Source organism: Schistocerca serialis, chromosome 8, assembly GCF_023864345.2.
Source record: "Schistocerca serialis cubense isolate TAMUIC-IGC-003099 chromosome 8, iqSchSeri2.2, whole genome shotgun sequence".
NCBI lineage: Eukaryota > Metazoa > Arthropoda > Insecta > Orthoptera > Acrididae > Schistocerca > Schistocerca serialis.
The window spans coordinates 618,417,539-618,437,814 of NC_064645.1; the positions used below are offsets into that span (position 1 = coordinate 618,417,539).

Sequence of the window (20,276 nt, forward strand, 5' to 3'; positions counted from 1 at the left end):
GTACCTGCAGTGCTAGCCAGAAATGGAGTCTGCTGCGGTAGAGACCATGATATACGTTAGGGGAAAGGGAGGGAGGAACGAGAGAGAGAGAGAGAGAGAGAGAGAGAGAGAGAGAGAGAGAGAGAGTCGGCCAGCACTTTGTCGGCGCCGCGTCCCGACGCGACGCTTGTTTCGTGGCTAGTGGGGCTTCGTAAGTCCCAAAATCGGCGTAAAGTCGGCTGGAGCTGAGTAATCGGATCTGAGCAACTAATTCCGTCGAATGCTGTTAGCGGCCGAACGCGGAACGTGGCTGTGGCGGCGGCGGCGGTTGCGGGCTCACGTCTGGACACAGACGCGTCAGAAACCAGATCCGGACAGCCACGACAACTTTGCCCGGCGCACCGGCCGCCGACACTCGCCTGTCGCTGAGTGACGCAGCCGAGACTGAAATCAGAAAGCCGCCGCTCTCTGGGGTGCGTCTACTGATTCCGTCTAGAGCTTCACATATGTTTCAAAGATCTACTTTGATTACATCGATTTCCTAACAACTACTCTTGTCTGGTCACCCACTTTTACTTTATCTTTCATGTTCAAGAGAGTCAATATCCTAAAGACAAAGTTTCGAAAATAATTCGCATAATTAAATAGTTTAGGCTTCTCTGATAAACCTTAGCAGCACCTTTCCTAAAGCTGTCGTGGTCTGATTTTCTCAGTCTCTTCAAATTTTGATTCCCGTTAAAGCCAAAACACCGTCTTTTAGACCGTTCTCTTCAAGAATACGAAAAGTCACAAACATCTGTAGACCTGGTTTTCAGACTTTCGAACTGTAAAATTGTTGATGTAACAAAAGTAATCTAGTTACGTATTAACTGCATGTAAGAAAAGGGAAGTGACCATTTATCTTCTTCGTCTACGCCTTTCACAAAAGTCCATATTAAACGGTTAGTCTTTCTTCCCCTTGAGAGACAAAGTTGGTGTCTTAGCAAACCGTCAAGAGCCAGCAACAAGAACAACCTTCGGACAGAGATGTACCATACGATTGTTGAACTGATACATATTACAAAAATCGATGTGTGTGTGTGTGCGTGTGTGTGTGTGTGTGTTTCCCACATTTCCGTCTAAATCACTGATCAGGCAGCAATCGCTGTCGGGGTAAGAAGCATCTACCTATTATAGCTCAGGAAACGTGACGTCATAAACAATGAGATGCGTGAAAAACTTCCACACCGTGCATGACGTTTGAAATTGATTGATTCTTTGCTACTAACTGTATTCGCAACATATCTCGCAGACAGTATCCACATACGCCGCTGAATGTAGCCACACATCATTGTACGACACATAGCTCAAGAGATATGACGTCAGAAACACTGAGTTCCATGTAAAACTGCCCTATCAAGCATGAAGTTTTAATACATTTATGCTCTGCTACTAAGGCACTCCTACAGTAGAGTCAGCTTGAAGAAATCCGTGACACGTGGCAGCGCTTTTGACAGCTTTCAATTGCGAAGCTTAAAAGACTGTAGGTGAAAACAATAGCCGTCTGTGAATAGACATTGCCACCTTGAAGACACTCGAAGCAGGAGTAGCACATTTGTACGATTGTTTCATAATTTCAAAGGTGTTTTCGCGAATACATGGAAACGGAATTTTTTCGATGTTATACTACAAAAACAGTTCATTTTCTTCCGTTTCTGACAGAATACTAGCAAAATAAATACCCCCGCAATACCGACTTTTTCAGCTAGTATTATAAATTTATTTGAATCTATATGACCCCGTTGAGCGCAGCGATCGTTGAATATGGACAATGGAGAAAAGAACAGGAATGGATCGCATAATCAGTCGTTTTATTAGATCAGATTTAGATTTTAACTATTACATAGTCATCTTCTGCGCATACAACAACAGGTGACATTGGTCCAAAGTGTCACGTAATAAACGGTATTGGTTGATGCAGAGCAGGCACATGAGGTGCCTCCGAGGCCGCCCGCGGACACCATGGCAATGTCTATCGTTGCGCGAGCGCTATGCGCGCGCAGTTCGCATTCTCTTAGTCGCGAACGGAGCCGAAGACTGCCGAGAATACACGATCACGACGCTCGACCTTGTATTCCCGTTCGTATTCTTTAGAATTGTCGTAATTATTGCAGTACGACAACGCAATGAATGCTTACGATATGGAATAACATGTGCAAAGCATTTGATTTAAGCCGGCCGGAGTGGCCGAGAGGTTCAAGGCGCTATAGTCTGGAACCGCGCGACCGCTACGGTCGCAGGTTCGAATCCTGTCTCGGGCATGGATGTGTGTAATGTCCTTAGGTTAGTTAGGTTTAAGTAGTTCTAGGGGACTGATGACCTCCGCAGTTAGGTTCCATAGTGCTCCGAGCCATTTGAACCATTTGACCTATCGCTGGAGGAGCTCCATCGGTTTCAGTCAACGAAAGTACACAAAAATGCTATCGAATGAAAAAGCACTAATAGTTAGCTTATCACAATTTGTCGTGAAGAGAAGCAAATGAATGTACGCTAGTGTGCGTTCGTTTATGAGCCATCTCGTCACATAAGGCTTTGCATGTCAATTATTAGGTTGTAAAACAGCCTACTTGATTTACTACGTTTGTCTGTGAATGAAATTTAGGTGTGAGTGGGGTTTTTTTTCTCTGTAGTCCATCTTTTCAGAGATGTATGCGGGACTCGCCTGTTCATACAGAATGTCACGTGTTAGCAGTCTAATTTTTTTTTTTTTTTCCTGCGATTAGCTCGTACTTCACGTTCCAGCTTCATCTGATCGTGAGTGTAGCGTCCCAGCTTCGTTCGAAAAATTGAGACATAAAGTAATTTGCAATGAATATACGATTTTCTATTAAATTAATGCATGTGATCTTAGTGAGATACGTTTAGTTCTTTTTTCACCTTGTTCCTTATAAAAACAATAATACCAAACTCTCGATCAATCATTGCAACAGCTCTATGTATTACAATCAATGAAAGTTTTCCCCAACACAGATCATTTTGTCAGTAATGTTTCGTAAGCAAGAAAATACGTCGACGGCCGTAATTGTATCGTTGACTGGCTCTTAATTAAGTAGTTCCTGTCCGCCGCTGGTAGCTGAGTGGTCAGCGCGACGGAGTGTTACACCTAATGGCCCGGGTTGGATTCCCGGCTGGGTCGGAGATTTTCTCCGCGCCGGGACAGGGTGTTGCGTTGTCCTAATCATCATCATTTCATCCCCATCGACATGCAAGTCGCCGAAGTGGCGTCAGCTCGAAAGACTTCCACCAGGAGAACGGTCTAACCGACGGGAGGCCCTAGCCACACGGCATTTTCATTTCGAAGCAGTTCATCAGCGTCAACGCCCCACACAAATACGACAATCACAGCAACATCCGCTACACCCACGCTTTCATCCAAAGTCGAAGACAAAAAAAAAAAAATCTTTAGTCTCATCTTTCATTTGGTTTCCATTTCTTCGATGCGCCTGCAGGCTGTTTTCCGTGAAAAAGGAACTGTTTCCAAAACCGGAAGAGTCTCTGCACACAAAATCGTTGCTGCAGCACTCTTTAAAAATTTCTCGCTCGCTGAAAGGACGCACTGTTTTGGCCATTTTAAAAGATATGTGATAGTTCTCTTCCATTGCACCATCATTGTGGATGACGTGGTTCTCTTGGTGTAGATGCGTTACAAAGAAGGGATTAAATCGAGGTCAAAACAACACAATGCTTAATAAATGATTGTAACATTTTCAAGAAATAGCAAATATCTGCATGAACTTTGTTCTTTCTCTTTTTCCTGTTTAGTTCGAAAAGATTGGCGTTCCTTTCTTCAGTATGCAAAGTGATTTCAAATTTCTCATGAAGAAGTTGAAAATGCCACTTCGCGCTGTACTTCTTCCACGTCGATAAAACAGCATTAGAAAACAAACATTTAGGGGCGGTTTGTCTTTCAGTAAAAATTAATGTTGTCACGCGGGATTAGCCGAGCGGTCTAAGGGAACTGCAGTCATGGACTGTGCGGCTGGTCCCGGCGGAGGTTCGAGTCCTCCCTCGAGCATGGGTGTGTGTGTTTGTCCTATGGTAATTTAGGTTTAGTAGTGTGTGAGCTTAGGTTCAAAATGGTTAAAATGGCTTTGAGCACTATGGGATTTAACATCTGTGGTCATCAGTCCCCTAGAACTTAGAGCTACTTAAACCTAACTAACCTAAGGACATCACACACATCCATGCCCGAGGCAGGATTCGAACCTGCATCCGTAGCGGTCACGCGGTTCCAGACTGAAGCGCCGAGAACCGCACGGCCACACCGGCCGGCTGTAAGCTTAGGGACTGATGACCTTAGCAGTTAAGTCCCATAAGATTTCACACACATTTGAACATTTGAACAACTAATTTCTTCCAGCTGTTGTTTGAAGCTTAGGGATTCGACCAATTATCGTTTTGAGCAACTAAATTCGTCCTCAGTCATTTTACTATCACTGATTTTGCCCTACCATGAACGCCACAGACACTTTGACATCGAAAACACTAACGACACGAAGTAAACATGCCCGTGTTATCGCGCGCACATCGGTAGCAAACGACCGATGTTGAGCAAACTAGCAGACATGTGGAGGGGGAACTGCAGCGTCGTGTGGGCAGTCACGGGCTCCCGCGCTCGTCTTTTGCAATAATTATCTCATTGTCTTTATGGAGAATTCATTTTCTATAGTATCAGCTTCAGCACTCAATATTTGAAGTAGGGCTGTGTTTGAGCCCGGTTCGAACTGTTAGAACAGTTGCGTCACAGTTCCACAAATCTTCTGTTCGATATTTTGATCGGTTCGCTATCTAGTGACATTTATTGTTTTTGTATCCAAGGCCTGCTTTTCCGTTTGTGTGGCACTATGAATCACGAACAAACATTTTTCCAGGTTGTATGTCATATGTAACAGCGGCAACTAATCAATAAATTAGAGTCTGCTGGCCGGAGTGGCCGAGCGGTTCTAGGCGCTACAGTCTGGAACCGCGCTACTGCCACGGTCGCAGGTTCGAATCCTGCCTCGGGCATGGATGTGTGTGATGTCCTTAGGTTAGTTAGGTTTAGGTAGTTCTAAGTTCTAGGCGACTGATGACCTCAGCAGTTAAGTCCAATAGTGCTCAGAGCCATTTGAATCAATTAGAGTCTGCAATCATAATTCTGTCAAATTCTAGCACTTGCGCCCGTGATCTATTGATGTCTCATGGTACTGTCTTCAAGGCGGGTAATGACCCTGTAATTTATTCTAGCGATAGGAGCTACGCCGGCTGGATTGCTCAGAGCCATTTCAACCATTTTGATAGGAGCTACTGTCAGTTTACCACGATACAAGCATTTAATTTTTCATTAATTTTCACACACACCCCACAAATGATTGAAGCGATTTCACAGCTCTACAATAACTTTATTATTTGAGATATTTTCACAATTCTTTGCACACACATACAAGAACTCAAAAAGTTTTTTTAGGCATTCACAAATGTTCGATATGTGCCCCTTTAGTGATTCGGCAGACATCAAGCCGATAAACAAGTTCCTCCCACACTCGGCGCAGCATGTCCCCATCAATGAGTTCGAAAGCATCGTTGATGCGAGCTCGCAGTTCTGGCACGTTTCTTGGTAGAGGAGGTTTAAACACTGAATCTTTCACATAACCCCACGGAAAGAAATCGCATGGGGTTAAGTCGGGAGAGCGTGGAGGCCATGACATGAATTGTTGATCATGATCTCCACCACGACCGATCCATCGGTTTTCCAATCTCCTGTTTAAGAAGTGCTTCTGCTTTAGCCTTTTCCGTAAGATTTTCCAAACCGTCGGCTGTGGTACGTTTAGCTCCCTGCTTGCTTTATTCGTCGACTTTCGTGGGCTACGCATGAAACTTGCCCGCACGCGTTCAACCGTTTCTTCGCTCACTGCAGGCCGAGCGGTTGATTTCCCCTTACAGAGGGATCCAGAAGCTTTAAACTGCGCATACCATCGCCGAATGGAGTTAGCAGTTGGTGGATCTTTGTTGAACTTCGTCCTGAAGTGTCGTTGCACTGTTATGACTGACTGATGTGAGTGCATTTCAAGCACGACATACGCTTTCTCGGCTCCTGTCGCCATTTTGCCTCACTGCGCTGTCAAGCGCTCTGGCGGCAGAAACCAGTAGTGCGGCTTCAGCCGAACAAAACTTTATGAGTTTTTCTACGTATCTGTAGTGTGTCGCGACCATATGTCAATGAATGGAGCTACAGTGAATTTATGAAATCGCTTCAATCATTTGTAATAACCCTGTATATAATAAAAAGGTATACATCTTTTGTCCGCTCAAATGTTCATTTGTGGATTATGTTGAAATTTAAAGTAAACTGGTCAAGAACTTTTAGACAGTTTTTGTAATAACCTTTCCCCTTTACAATACATACATATGTATTTCAAGTCAGTTTATGAAATCCTACGTAGACAGTGATCTTCCTGTTGTCTTGAAGGTAAACTGTGCAAAATTTCATCAAGATCGGAATAAAAGTTTTGATTTGTGTGAGGTACAAACAAACACCCTTCATTATGTAGGGACATAGATGTTATAAAAGAAAGTAAAACTTTAAAAGTAAGTGAAGAAAATTATCGGCTTGAAGCTATCCCATCACATTCATGTGGAGACATTGGGCAATTATAGAAAAGTAGGGACGATCGATACAAAATCGGGACTCGTAACGACCCTGTATTTCTATTCCCTATGACTCCAGATGATAACTCAGCCAATTCGTAACTATTACTGACCCCGTTCGCTTGTTACGGTAAGCATTCTCGGCGCAACATGACTGTCTCAGCCGCGGTAGAAGGCGCGTATCAACAGTAGATACTGGAACGTAAGGTTCACCGGCTAGCGCATGCTGAGCCAAAGAGTAAAAGTGTCAAAGATACTTTGGTCTTACAAACAAGCGAGCGAGAAAGACAACGTCGCTGTGTTGCAGAGGTGCCGACAGGCGCCAGACGCCACAGCTGCTTTTAAGCGGCTGGCAGAGGTGCGGTCGGTCAGGAGGCCACAAGAACCGTGTCAGACGAGTAATCCGCTTAAGCCCCGCCGACTCGCGGGCGCCGCCGCTAATGCAGGGAAAAGAAGAGCCAGGCGCCGCCTCACCTCTCGTCTACCTGGCGGAGTTGCTGACGGCGTCACAGCCACGGAGATATTCGGTTAGTTTTGGCTGAGTTTTCTTTCCTACATCTACTTCACAATATTGTGCAAGCTCTGTTGGGAAAATTACTGTCACATTGCTTCAAGTAAGCTCACTAGCCAACTTATTGGTAACCCCCTTGAAAGACCACACTGACAGCCTTGGAGTGCTGTACGTGGTGTAGAGATGGTACCATACCGATCGGTTATTTAACTCTGCGCTGCTGACGTACTCCATGGCAGTGAAGGGCTGGCTTAATGTTAGTCAGATGCATGAAATCGCGGGTCGACATGGGGACTTGACAGAATGGCAGACAGGAGCTGCCGTGTTTCAACGTGATAGTTACCTTATGAATCTGCCCAGTCTGTTGGTGTCTCGAGGCGGAGTGTGAAACGTGTCTGCATAGAATATTGACCACTAGGAGTAACACGTCTTTGTGGTCGTAAGAGGGTCCTAAGCGTCAGGGATCGGACACGGTCACGCCTTGGGTGGCGTCCATTAATCACGTGAGGCAATTTTGGAATTTTTTCGAACCCCTCTCCACCCTTGGTGAGATGTCGTGAGATTCGGAAGACCACCTACCCCGCAATGTCACGTATTTTTAGTGTAAATAATTTAATCTGTGCTCGATAGCGTTGGCTTTATTTTAAAAAAAATTGTTATTGGAGACTAGTTAAGACTAGCATTTAAGACAGAGCATAGACTAGAATCACAGTGAGAAAATCGAACAATATTTTCTTTCGCTTCTATCTTAGTCCCTCAGTTTGCGCAGGGTCGACATTGTTACAATCGGAATTGGCATGGTTAATAGAAGGGGGTGGCCGGATGCCCTTCCTGCCGCCACCCCATACCCCCTGGGACGGAATCAGTGTACCCGACCTGTCTGCGTCCAGGATAACCATGAAATACTGCGAACGTATTTCAGATGTCTGCGAGTCGTATAACTGAGGCGGGATGTGGGGACCATCCCGGTATTCACCTAGTAGGGTGTGGAAAACCGCCTAAAAACCACATACACGCTGGCTGGCACACTGCCTCACGACGTTAATCGGCTCTGTGGATTCGATCCGGGGCCGGCGCACCTACCCGAGTCCAGGAAGCAGCGCATTAACGCTCTCGTCGAACCTAGTCGGTCAGTGAGAAAATCGAACAATAAAATACTTAAATGAAAGAACTATTAAAAGAATATTAATACTTATCCAGTCCAGAGGGACTCGTATGTAGCCTCACGAGTGACTACCGGAACCAACATGTCCATGTCATTTTCAGTAATATCGTCTGTTCCTTCTACCTCGCTCTGATTTAGCCACTCTACACCGTTGTCGCTTGCACACAGAAGCTCAGTACCTCGGTGTGTGACAATCCGCGAGCGTCGCACTTTCCGAGCTGGTGCAGCTGGTGCACTCTGGAACACACCCCACTGCTCTGGCGCTCTGCAGCGCTTGTGGTGGATGAAAAGTAGATACGGCATCTACACCTGTACCTACATAGATAGCCCACAAGCCATCACACGGTGCGTGGCGGAGGCTACCCTGTACTACTACTAGTCATTTCCTTTCCTGTACCACTCCCAACTCCCAAACAGAGCGGGGGAAAAACGACTGTCCATATGCCTCCCTATGAGCCCCAATTTCTCGTGTATTATGTTCGTAGTCCTTACGCGCAATGTATGTTGACGGCAGTAGAATCGTTCGGTAGTCAGCTTCAAATGCCGGCTCTGAGCACTGTGGGACTTAACATCTATGGTCATCAGTCCCCTAGAACTTAGAACTACTTAAACCTAACTAACCTAAGGACATCACACAACACCCAGCCATCACGAGGCAGAGAAAATCCCTGACCCCGCCGGGAATTGAACCCGGGAACCCGGGCGTGGAAAGCGAGAACGCTACCGCACGACCACGAGATGCGGGCTTCAAATGCCGTTTCTTTAAATTTCCTCAATAGCATTTCTCGAAAAGAACGTTGCATTCCCTCCATGGATTCCCAATTGAGTTGCCGCAGTATCTCCGTAAGACTTGCGTTTTGTTCGAACCTACCGGTAAAAAATCTAGCAGCCTGCCTCAGAATTGCTTCGATGTCTTCCTTCAATCCGGGCTGATATGGATCCCAAAAATTCGAGCAGTACATAACAACAGACCGAACATCGTACCTCACAATAAAGCAAAGTCGACCACTCGCCTTCCCTACCATAGTATTGAGATGCTCGTTCCATTTCATGTCGTTTTGCAACATCATGTCCAGATATTTAAACGACTTGACTGTGTCAAACAGGACCCTACGAATACTGTACCCGAACATTACAGATTAGTTTTTCATACTCGTCTGCATAACTTACATATTTCCACATTTAGAGCTAGCTGTCATTCATCACACTAAGTGGAAAAAAAATTGGAAATTTGTGGTAAGGTCGTATGGAACCAAATTTCTGAGGGCAACGCGCCCACACTAAGTGGAAATTTTGTCTAAGTCGTCTTGTATCTTCCTATAGTCACTCATCATCGACACTTTACTGTAAACCACGGCATCATCAGCATACAACCGCAGATTGGTGCCCACCCTGTCCGCCAAATCATTTATGTATGTAGAGAACAGCAGCGGTCCCGTCACACTTCCCTGGGGCACTCCTGACGGTACCTTCGTCGCTGATGAACATTCGCCGTAAAGGAAAAGAACATACTGAGTTCTGTTACTTAAGAAGTCCTCGAACCACTGACATATTTGTGAACGTATTCCGTAGGCTCGTACCATCGTCAACAGTCTGCGGTGGGGCACCGTGTCAAATCTTTCCGAAAATCTAGAAATATGGGATCTGCCTTCTGACCTTCATCCATAGGTCTCAGTATGTCATGTGAGAAAAGGGCCAGAATGTACTGCAACATACCTTTTGTAGATCATCGCGTACACTTCGGAAATGAGGGTCATAGGGCGTTCTGATGAAAGCATGCATGGCTTGAAACGGCACTTCTTCGTCTTAAAGACGTGTCTTTTCTCGTATGCAACATAATAATCATGATAACTCATTTCGAATAAGTGACAGTGTTGACTGAGCCGCCGAGTAGCGAAACACTTACGGGCGTAAAAACAGCAGGTCGGGACGTGTTAGCGCGTCTCTGCCACCGTGCTCGTACGCTGCAGCGTTCGTCGAGTCACTAGCTAGTGGCGGCTAAACAATTCGAGGGTCTACTGCGCTACTTTGTGATGTTCGCATAACCGCGATAAATGTTGTAGTGTAGAACTCATCCATATTAATACGCTTTGCCTAATTTAACTCAGTTTTATCACAATTTTACACTGTATTTCTTGCGGAAAAGAAATTGCGTGATATTTGCCGACACCACACTCTCCCCCACGTGAGACTGTGTGAGATTCGGCTCGACCCCCTCACACCTTCCCCCACCTCTCAACCCACCCCCAAGCGCCTCAAGCAAATACTGGACATCGCCTTGTCAATGATAATAGGTTTCAAGCCCAGTAGGAATTGCTTTTTTATCACTCAGCTGTTTTTTTTTATTATTTCGGTCATCAGTGTGCTGTTCTCCAGAGATACGGTACACAGCCACGCAGTGCGAAGACGCTGGATGTCCAGACTAGCTTCCAGAGTGGAGCAACATAGCGACGGTCGTATGCCCTAGAGGGCACACACAACAGTGACTACATAAACTACCGCCTTACGACATTAAAATACTTTCCAAGTGAAAATCTATCCGCCAAACGCAGATAGAAGCATACTAACGGCTCCTCGCGGGGAGTGTAGCGACGGTGCCTCGCGACAACATTAGGATTTATCTACAGCCGCCGAGAAGAGCACAACTGGACATTCTTTTTTTTTTGTTTTTTGTTTTTTGGACATCAGTCTACTGACTGGTTTGATGCGGCCCGCCACGAATTCCTTTCCTGTGCTAACCTCTTCATCTCAGAGTAGCATTTGCAACCTACGTCCTCAATTATTTGCTTGACGTATTCCAATCTCTGTCTTCCTCTACAGTTTCTGCCCTCTACAGCTTCCTCTAGTACCATGGAAGTCATTCCCTCATGTCTTAGCAGGTGTCCTATCATCCTGTCCCTTCTCCTTATCAGTGTTTTCCACATATTCCTTTTCTCTCCGATTCTGCGCAGAACCTCCTCACTCCTTACCTTATCAGTCCACCTAATTTTCAACATTCGTCTGTAGCACCACATCTCAAATGCTTCGATTCTCTTCTGTTCCGGTTTTCCCACAGTCCTTGTTTCACTACCATACAATGCTGTACTCCAGACGTACATCCTCAGAAATTTCTTCCTCAAATTAAGGCCGGTATTTGATATTAGTAGACTTCTCTTGGCCACAAATGCCTTTTTTGCCATAGCGAGTCTGCTTTTGATGTCCTCCTTGCTCCGTCCGTCATTGGTTATTTTACTGCCTAGCTAGCAGAATTCCTTAACTTCATTGACTTCGTGACCATCAATCCTGATGTTAAGTTTCTCACTGTTCTCATTTCTACTACTTCTCATTACCTTCGTCTTTCTCCGATTTACTCTCAAACCATACTGTGTACTCATTAGACTGTTCATTCCGTGCAGCAGATCATTTCATTCTTCTTCACTTTCACTCAGGATAGCAATGTCATCAGCGAATCGTATCATTGATATCCTTTCACCTTGTATTTTAATTCCACTCCTGAACCTTTCTTTTATTTCCAACATTGCTTCCTCGATGTACAGATTCTACCAGTTGTATAAGCCATCGTTCACTACATTTGGGACTACAGCAGTGTTCACAGATACATCAGTGCAAGTGAACTTTGAGTAGCATTGCCGTGGGCCATCTTCGCAGTCAAGTAACATAATGTATAAATTTTATTAATAAATTGCTGCTAATTTGTGTTGCCTTCCTTTGCCGTAGTTTGCCTAAATCTATTTGGGCCTGTGACGAAACCGTGTGGTTGTTGCGTGCAAGCAAACCACCTGAATAACAGCAACTGTATTCGGTGGTCTGGGGTTCTCCTCCTGCCACATTTATGTTTGACAACAAAACTGTTTGCTGAGTACAACATATAAACTGAAACAAAAGAAATGAAATTATTTTGTCACTAATATCAATTTGGTGTGACTCATCTCCAGAAGTTTGTGTTGTAGATATGTCGGTGTCTATAAATTTCTACGGTAACGCATACAAGGTGACCAATTAAACCTCTCAAACAATGAGACCACAGCTAGCTGCCCAGGCTGTCACCAGATCCATTTCAATGCATTTCATATGGGCTTCGACCCACCCCTCATTTTTTTCTCTCTCTCAGAGTAACACTTGCAACATGCGTCCTCAACTACTTGCTGGGTGTATTCTAACGCCTGTCTTCCTCTCCAATCTCTACCCTATATAGCTCGCTCTAGTACCATAGAGGTGTTTTCCTGATGTCTTAATAATTGTCCTATTATTCTGTCCCTTTTCCTTGTCACTATTTTCTGTATATTCCTTTCCTCGCCATTTCCGTGGAGAACCTCCTCATCCCAGTCCACCTAAATTTGAATGTTCTTCTGTAGCTCCACATCTCAAATACTTCGATTCTCTTCTGTTCCGGTTTTCCCACAGTCCATGTTTCACTACCACACATTGTTGGCTCCAAATGCATATTTTCAAAAATTTCTTCCTCTAATTAACATCTACGTTTGATACTAACAGATTTCTCGACATGCTGTGCTTAAAAGACGCAGAACATATTGGTCACATTACTTTGTGGCTTCGAGTTATTATTTTGTCTACTGTATAATTTTACGATCGATTAGGTGCTACCGGAGATCAATCTCTGACCACTCTAAGGTGTATTTCAAGTAGTGTTGTTCGGTTCTGTTTAAGATATATAGAGGCTGCCTCAAGCAAAATGTCTTACTCTTTAACTTATAAATTAATGAGTGAAAGTACTATTCAAATTGGTACAAACAAACAATGTCATTGTTTCTGCGGTATTATGGACACTGTGAACGTAGAAATTTTTCAGATATTTACAGCAACGAGTTGCAGTTTTTTTAAATGAAACAGTTTTTATATGTAGTTCATGTTTTTAAACCAACTCTGTACAAATCATTTTAAATGATACATTTGTGATTTTTAGTTTGGGAGCTAGATACGATAGAAGTTTTATGGATGGATGCAACATGCTGTACATTGTTGGTTGTGTTCTGATGGATGTTGTGGTGTGGTATGTTCATTTAAATAAGGTGATCATGCGACTGCACGTGGTCCTAAGTGCGCAGCTTAATGTGCTTTCCAAACGATCTGCAGATGAGATGCAAAGTAGTTGGTGTCACGGACAGACAGGCTTCTTCAACGTGCTGTTTAAGGTCGTCTCGGGCTGTGTTATTAGTGAAACAAGAAAATTCTAAAGTCCACGTCAAAGGAAATTTTTGTCCATCTCCCCGATCCTAATATGACTGTGCTATCACCATCATCTTTAATGAAACAGATATGTCTTAGTTTAAGAAAAGATAACAAAGTATTAATACGAGGGGTGTTCAGAAAGTAAGCTCCGATCGGTCGCGAAATGGAAACGACTATGAAAATCCGATAAAGCTTTGCACAGATGTGTTGGGTAGTGTCTCTAGTATAACCCCAGTTAGCATCACGTCGCTCTTCTCATTTCTGAGCTCGCAGTGAGTGCGTAAAGATGTCTAGAAAATAGTGTCTGCCGCCAAGTACGAGGGCCTGGTGAGAAATTTCGCCCGAAGCTATGCAGCTAACATTACATAACTGTCGTGCTGTTTCTTCTTCAAGACAATTCTCAGCCGCATTCTGCAGGGGCAATGAAGATGCTCCTGCATCGTTTTCAAATGGAAATGTGAGATTACCCACAATACAGTCCGCAATTGTCTCCCCCTGAGTTTCATCTCTGGTCACATGAACCGCTGTCTTTGAAGACAACATTTTGACTCAGACAACGAGGTGTAGGCCAGCGTGGAGAATTGGCGGAAAGCAATGGCGGCTGCCTTCTATGATGAGGCTATTGAAAAGTTGGTACAACGCTATGACAAAAGTCTAAGTCAGAACGGCGACTACGTAGAGAAGTAGCTGAAAGGTGTAGCTAATTGTTACAAGTAAAACATTTCTGATGTTCACTGTGGTTTCAATTTGGCAATCAATCGGAGCTTACTTTCTGAACAGGCCTCGTACTATCGCATTAAGACATTTTGTGATATCGGGAATCGTCGTCCACCAGCAACACAGGCATGTCGAGCGGGTTGCAGAAGCACCGGCGCTGCAGGTTTCGCTACTTCAAGAACCACACACAAACGTTTCTAGCTGGAGACAACAACATCAGGTTCCTTTTTGTGTACGACTCCAGCGAACGCTGCAAAGACGAGCCGTTCCTCATTTGCAAACAGGCAGTGCCCATACTGCCACAAGAGGTGGCACTACTTCCTTCTCTGCCTTCTCACGTGCCATCAAGGAGGCTGAACCATACCCATCTGCGGCAGTGGTATTTAGGCCTGGGATCCAGCAGCTCCAGCTACCAGGCCAACCTGGAACTTACGTCTCAGCAGCTTCTGCCATCAGCTAATTGTTGTCTCTGAACCTCCGCCTCTGCGACACTGGTCTCCGGTGAACTCTGGTTATCAGGACTTGGTATCTGCTACTTGTTATTGACATTTGTGGTTATGTTCAAGGACTGCTGTCCGAAATTTAGTCCTCATGGACTTAGTCTTGTACTATTACAAGTGAGTGAAGTCCGGCCTGGTCATATGTACTTCAAGTGTTAGTCCTTTGACATATTTATGTGCCTTCAGATAACCTTGCTACGTTTCTACATCAGCTGGCATTAGTTATAAATCATCAATTTTATGTTTATGAAAACAGTGTTTATAGTTTTGACTCTACTGGTGAACTTTCCTGGTGTTGTGAACTCACATAATGCCACTGCTCATTTTGTAGAATTTGTTTACGTCAGTGCTTGGCACATTGCTTCAGCGCAACTTCCAGTTCAGATAGATACATCATATGAAAAACACTTTTCTAAAATTTAGGAAGTACCTGTGCCACATAATTGTTTTAAGAACTGTAACTGCAAGAACAACTTTGAAAACATAATTTATTCAGTATAAAGTCGAAATGAGTTCTCACCATTATCAGTATTTTACATAGCTCTAAAACTGTGAACGCAGAATGCAGGCTACTGCTATGCGAGCATTTGAAGGTGTGTGTATGTTCAAAATGGTTGAAATGGCTCTGAGCACTATAGGACTTAACATCTGAGGTCATCAGTCCCCTAGAACTTAGAACTACTTAAACCTATCTAACCTAAATACATCACACACATCCATGCCCTAGGAAGGATTCGAACCTGCGACCGTAGTGGTCGCACAGTTCCAGACTGAAGCGCCTAGAACCGCTCGGTCACACCGGCCGGCTGTTGGTATATGTGCGTGTGTGTGTTTGTGGGGAGGGGGGGGGGGGAGGGTGCTGTAACTTTCACTTTTCTCCAACTATCTCATAGAATGTCAGCTTTTTTGTTAGTTGCAGGTCCTTCCTCTTCACCCTTGCCTTTCTACATCTTTCGGTGGTTTGTCAGCTACACCTGTGGACTCACGAACCGTTTCGGATTAATTGTAGGCACCCTGCGAAGGAATACATCAGGGGTAACCCTCAGGAATGCAACTGAGAAGGATGCCGTGTTAAATGAAGTTTGTAATTTTTCATAATTTCTTGTCATTTTTGACACTCTTAGTTCTTACGATCAGTAGGATACAAAACTTGGGGTTTGAAGATTAATTACCAAAAAACAGAATACTTGACTAATGATTCAGATGAGCTATACATTGAAGGAAAGAAAATCAAAAAGATAAACACTTTCTGTTATTTAGGATCCATTTTAGAAATCGAGGGAAAATCAGAGTCAGAAATCAATAAAAGAATTAGTAGCGGACGGAGGGTCATAGGGATGCTTAACTCAGTCTTATGGAGCAGGAATGTAATGAGCAGAACTAAAAAACTAATATACAAATCCATATTAGAGAGTGTGGTTCTGTATGGAACGGAGACCTGGACAATTAACATGAAGCACATTAAAAAATTACAAGCTCTAGAGATGGGCTTTTGGAGAAGATCGGCAAGAATCTCCAGGAAAGAAAACATAAGGAACACCGAAGTAATAAGGAGAATGGAAATAAAAGAAAGAATATATGACCTATTGGATAGGAGGGACTTACGGTGGTACGGGCATGTACGACGAATGGAGAAAACCAGAATACCAAAATTGATACTGGAGTGGGAACCGGAGGGGAGAAGAAGAAGAGGACGACCTATGACAACCTGGCTCCAAAATGTACAACACATAATGAGGAGAATGGGAGCAGAGGAAGAGGACACACAAGAAATATTTTGAGATTATAGTTTAAGAACGTTTATTGTTTGTATTGTAATTTCCAAGTAAATTATTATGTTGGAGATAAGCCTCTGTAATGAGGAAAAGCTCAAAAAATAATAATAAAATAGTTCTTACGATGCTCTGTTCTCCGAAAGTTATCAGAAAAATTTCGAAATTTAAGTATATGCGATTTAATAATGATTTTTTGAGGGTATGTGTGGGGGTGGTTAGGCCTTCGTTTCGCACTTGCGTAAACCTTTCCCATTAGGACCATTTCCGAGCAGTATCATACTAGAAGATCGAGGAGCATACCATTGTGAACTGCGTTACAATGCGACTGCTCTTTTGCTCGGCCTTTCTATTGTACCCACGACTGCTTTGTGAACGAAAGTCTAGCTGGTAACTGGAAGGTCGTGGCTCGCGGCACCCCCGCTGAAAGATACAACTCGTAAACGGGTCGCACAGAATGGCCTGGCCGCTGTTAAGCTGGTGCGGAGTTCTGCCTGCTCGGTTGCGGCGTCACCCACCGACCCCACAGGCCGGGGTCGTTTTCAAGTCGCGGGCGGTTTTAGGCTGATCCCCTGCCGGCGTCACAAGGGGGCAGGCCGCGTCTGGACCGGCGCACAATGGCAAACGGACTACACTCGTATCAATAACGCTGAAGCTATTATGGACTCCGCTGCGGAATAATAGAGACTGCTTGCGTCGCTGTGGAATAAAAAATTACTATTACGTGATTATCTGTATACAGGCACCTAGTCACCAATTTTGGGATGAGTGACAATAATATCCTAAGCATTTAGTGCTTTTTATTCCTTAACACCAATTATAGAAGTATTTGCAAAAAGATTCCCACATTATGTAAGGACTGCGAAGTTAATGCGCGACGCTTTTTAAACAGGAAAAAATTCTTTTGCAAAGATACTTCTCTTATGCTCAGATCCTCATACTTGTGACCTTTTTTTCTTTCTTTTTTTTATTTCACAAAACTGCATTTACCGGCATAACGTTTTGGGTATGTATCCACATCCATACACCACAGAAGGTCAATCTAATGAATTTTCCCAGTCCTTCTATAGCTGGAGACCACCAAGTTGCCTGTTACATTCCAAAATTCCATATTTCAGAGGGTTTTCCGTCTCGAGGTTCCAAAACATCGTGTCTTTTTTGCATATTTTGACTCAGTCTAGTCTTAATAATATGTGACCAACAGGATTTTGTCGCAAATTATTATTTATACTTGCATACTCTCTCTCTAGACGCTCTCTAGTCTTGGGCCGGTTGTGACTCTGGTCGATCTCTCTTTCACTGTAAAGCTATTTTAACATTCTAGGTCAAAAGAAATATCGATATAGGTGTTGTACTTGCCCACCAGATGTCCCAAATAGTCATATTTAGAATCAAATCCATGGTTTATTCCTTCTGAACGTTATGAAACGTTCAATAAATTTTTTCTGGATTTGTGACCGCAATGTCAATGCATATAAAACTACCGACGTTTCGGTCCCTGTTTCAACCGACCTTCTTCAGTGTGTTTTTGTTTACTGCTGAATGAGAAAACTTTGTTTCTTATATACCTGCAGACTTGGCTGTTATCTAAGTCTGATAGGCTGTTAGAAGTCTTTATTGGTGTCGAACTATAGCAGCATCAGTGAGTCTGATGCTACCGTAGTTCGACATGTCAGGGCAGCCCATAATGGCTTGCCTTCTGTGTTTTCTATATTAAAATTTTGTGGCTAAAGCTTTATCCCTTGATATTTCTTGTAGACGTGACATGCCAATTGTCCGCAGCTCGTGGTCGTGCGGTAGCGTTCTCGCTTCCCGCGCCCGGGTTCCCGGGTTCGATTGCCGGCGGGATCAGGGAGTTTCTCTGCCTCGTGATGACTGGGTGTTGTTAGGTTTAAGTAGTTCTAAGTTCTAGGGGACTGATGACCATAGATGTTAAGTCCCATAGTGCTCAGAGCCATTTGAACCATCTGACATACCAATTTGAATGTTTACTTCTGATGAAGGCATTCTTTGTAGTGCCGAAACCTAGGTCAAAAGACTTCATTTTTGCGACCGAGGGCTGTTATTGCTTTAATTTTATTTTGTAAATAGTCGCTGACAACGCAGCCATGTCCCAACCTTTAAGTACAAGGTACCCTCGACAACGCAGTACAGCAGAGTTCCAGAGGGAACTAACTGCAAGATTCAGCACGATGCCTGTTTTATTCAGTGACGGTTATTATAAAATATGGCGCGACACGATTCCCAGGAAACTTTTATGTTGTCAGGCAGTGGAAGCCTGTGAACCAAGAATAACTGATGAGACAAACGCAACTAACGTTTTATAAACGGTAACACGTAATCCACTCGATACTGCGAGGCAGCTTCAATGCGCAAGGGCTCTATAAATACTACATTATAATGAACTTTACCCTTTCCCCATTTGTCTCCAGCAATAAATTCATCGCAGTGATTTTAAAGACTGATTAATGTTCTCCGAATCGTGTGCGCTGAACATAAATCCATCTGACGTCAACAGGCCGAGTGTCCAGGCCATTCTGCGTAGAGCTTCGTAACAGAACATTAGTACATCGCTGGTTCGGCTCTTCGGGAAGCAAAAAGTGGCGTACATGATCACAAGTCTGTTGGTGAAACTGAAACAACAAAATGTACAAGGAAGGACTGGCGACTCTCGATCACATAAAATGTCGTACAGCATGGGCCTGTGCTGAGACAAGCCCACATCAAATTCAGTGTGCAATGCTCACTGTCTGGAGCAGCTTTACATCATGCATCAGTGTTTAATGTTAACATTTTCAGCACTTGATATGATAGTCATAATTATACACCACCGTACCTCAGTTGCTTTTTTCCTAACATTTGGTACAGCAGGACAGATACTACAGTGTGTGATATTATTGGACTTCAGACATTTTGCATATGAGAAAAGGATAGCCACCGAGCTGTGGTTTGTAATAATACTAAGCATGACAACGCGAGAGTAAAGAAACGAAATCTGTTTATAACGTGCACCTACACCAAGACGCGCGGCCAGCGTTTAAAAGGTACTTTTAAATACTATGACTCGCTGGGCGCAGATATTTAAAATCATTTGCCGCAGCGCTTGATAGCAAGAAGCTGCGAAACAGAAGAAAGAACAATCTATCATTTGTTAGGAAAATTCTAGAGTCTTTATAGTTGTTGTACTTCTGGTCGCCGATATGTTAACATGTACTTCATTGCCTTTGATGTTTGGTTGCCGACCTGTTAAGACGTGTTGTGTAGCACCGGTACATGTTATATTTCATTTAGTGTGAAAAACCACGTTATCACCAAGAAAAAGAAAACGCTTTTGTAAACCTTGTGACGATAAAAAATACTTACGCGCACGCCAGGACATTTAATTTTTACAAAATATCACACATACAAAAGCAGCGATTGTTGGACTGCTCCATGTAGGAGAAAAACATAAAAATGTAAGTTTTGTATACATTGTAGATTTGTTAATGTTTATAGTTTAACGCCTTCGTTTTTGAGAATATATTGATGCTTCACTGTACAGAAAATCTATGCTTATTCTTTTCTTTAAATTAACCACAAATAATGTTTATGTTTAAATGAACTTTGTTACAGGTTCGCTCTTTATCGCGGTGTCTCGATTGTATTTGGGAGACCATTAATGTGTTCAGTTTCCGATCTGACAACTTTTTTACAAAATTTCACTGTTTTGCATTTTTTTTTATTATTCAAATAGGTCCCTTAGGTAATTTCATTGAAGAGTCTGATTGCGTGAAGGC

At 43.6% G+C, this 20,276-nt stretch overlaps 1 protein-coding gene across 1 annotated transcript in view; it reads right to left on the reverse strand.

Moving 5' to 3' along the window:
* Window positions 1–265: 265 nt before the first annotated feature.
* The window catches only part of LOC126417163 (sterile alpha motif domain-containing protein 1-like), a 90,489-nt gene continuing 70,478 nt past the window's right edge, over window positions 266–20,276 (reverse strand). The window contains exon 2 of the mRNA XM_050085061.1: window positions 266–423. Coding sequence (XP_049941018.1) covers window positions 266–423 — 158 coding nt within the window. The remainder of the gene's footprint in view (window positions 424–20,276) is intronic.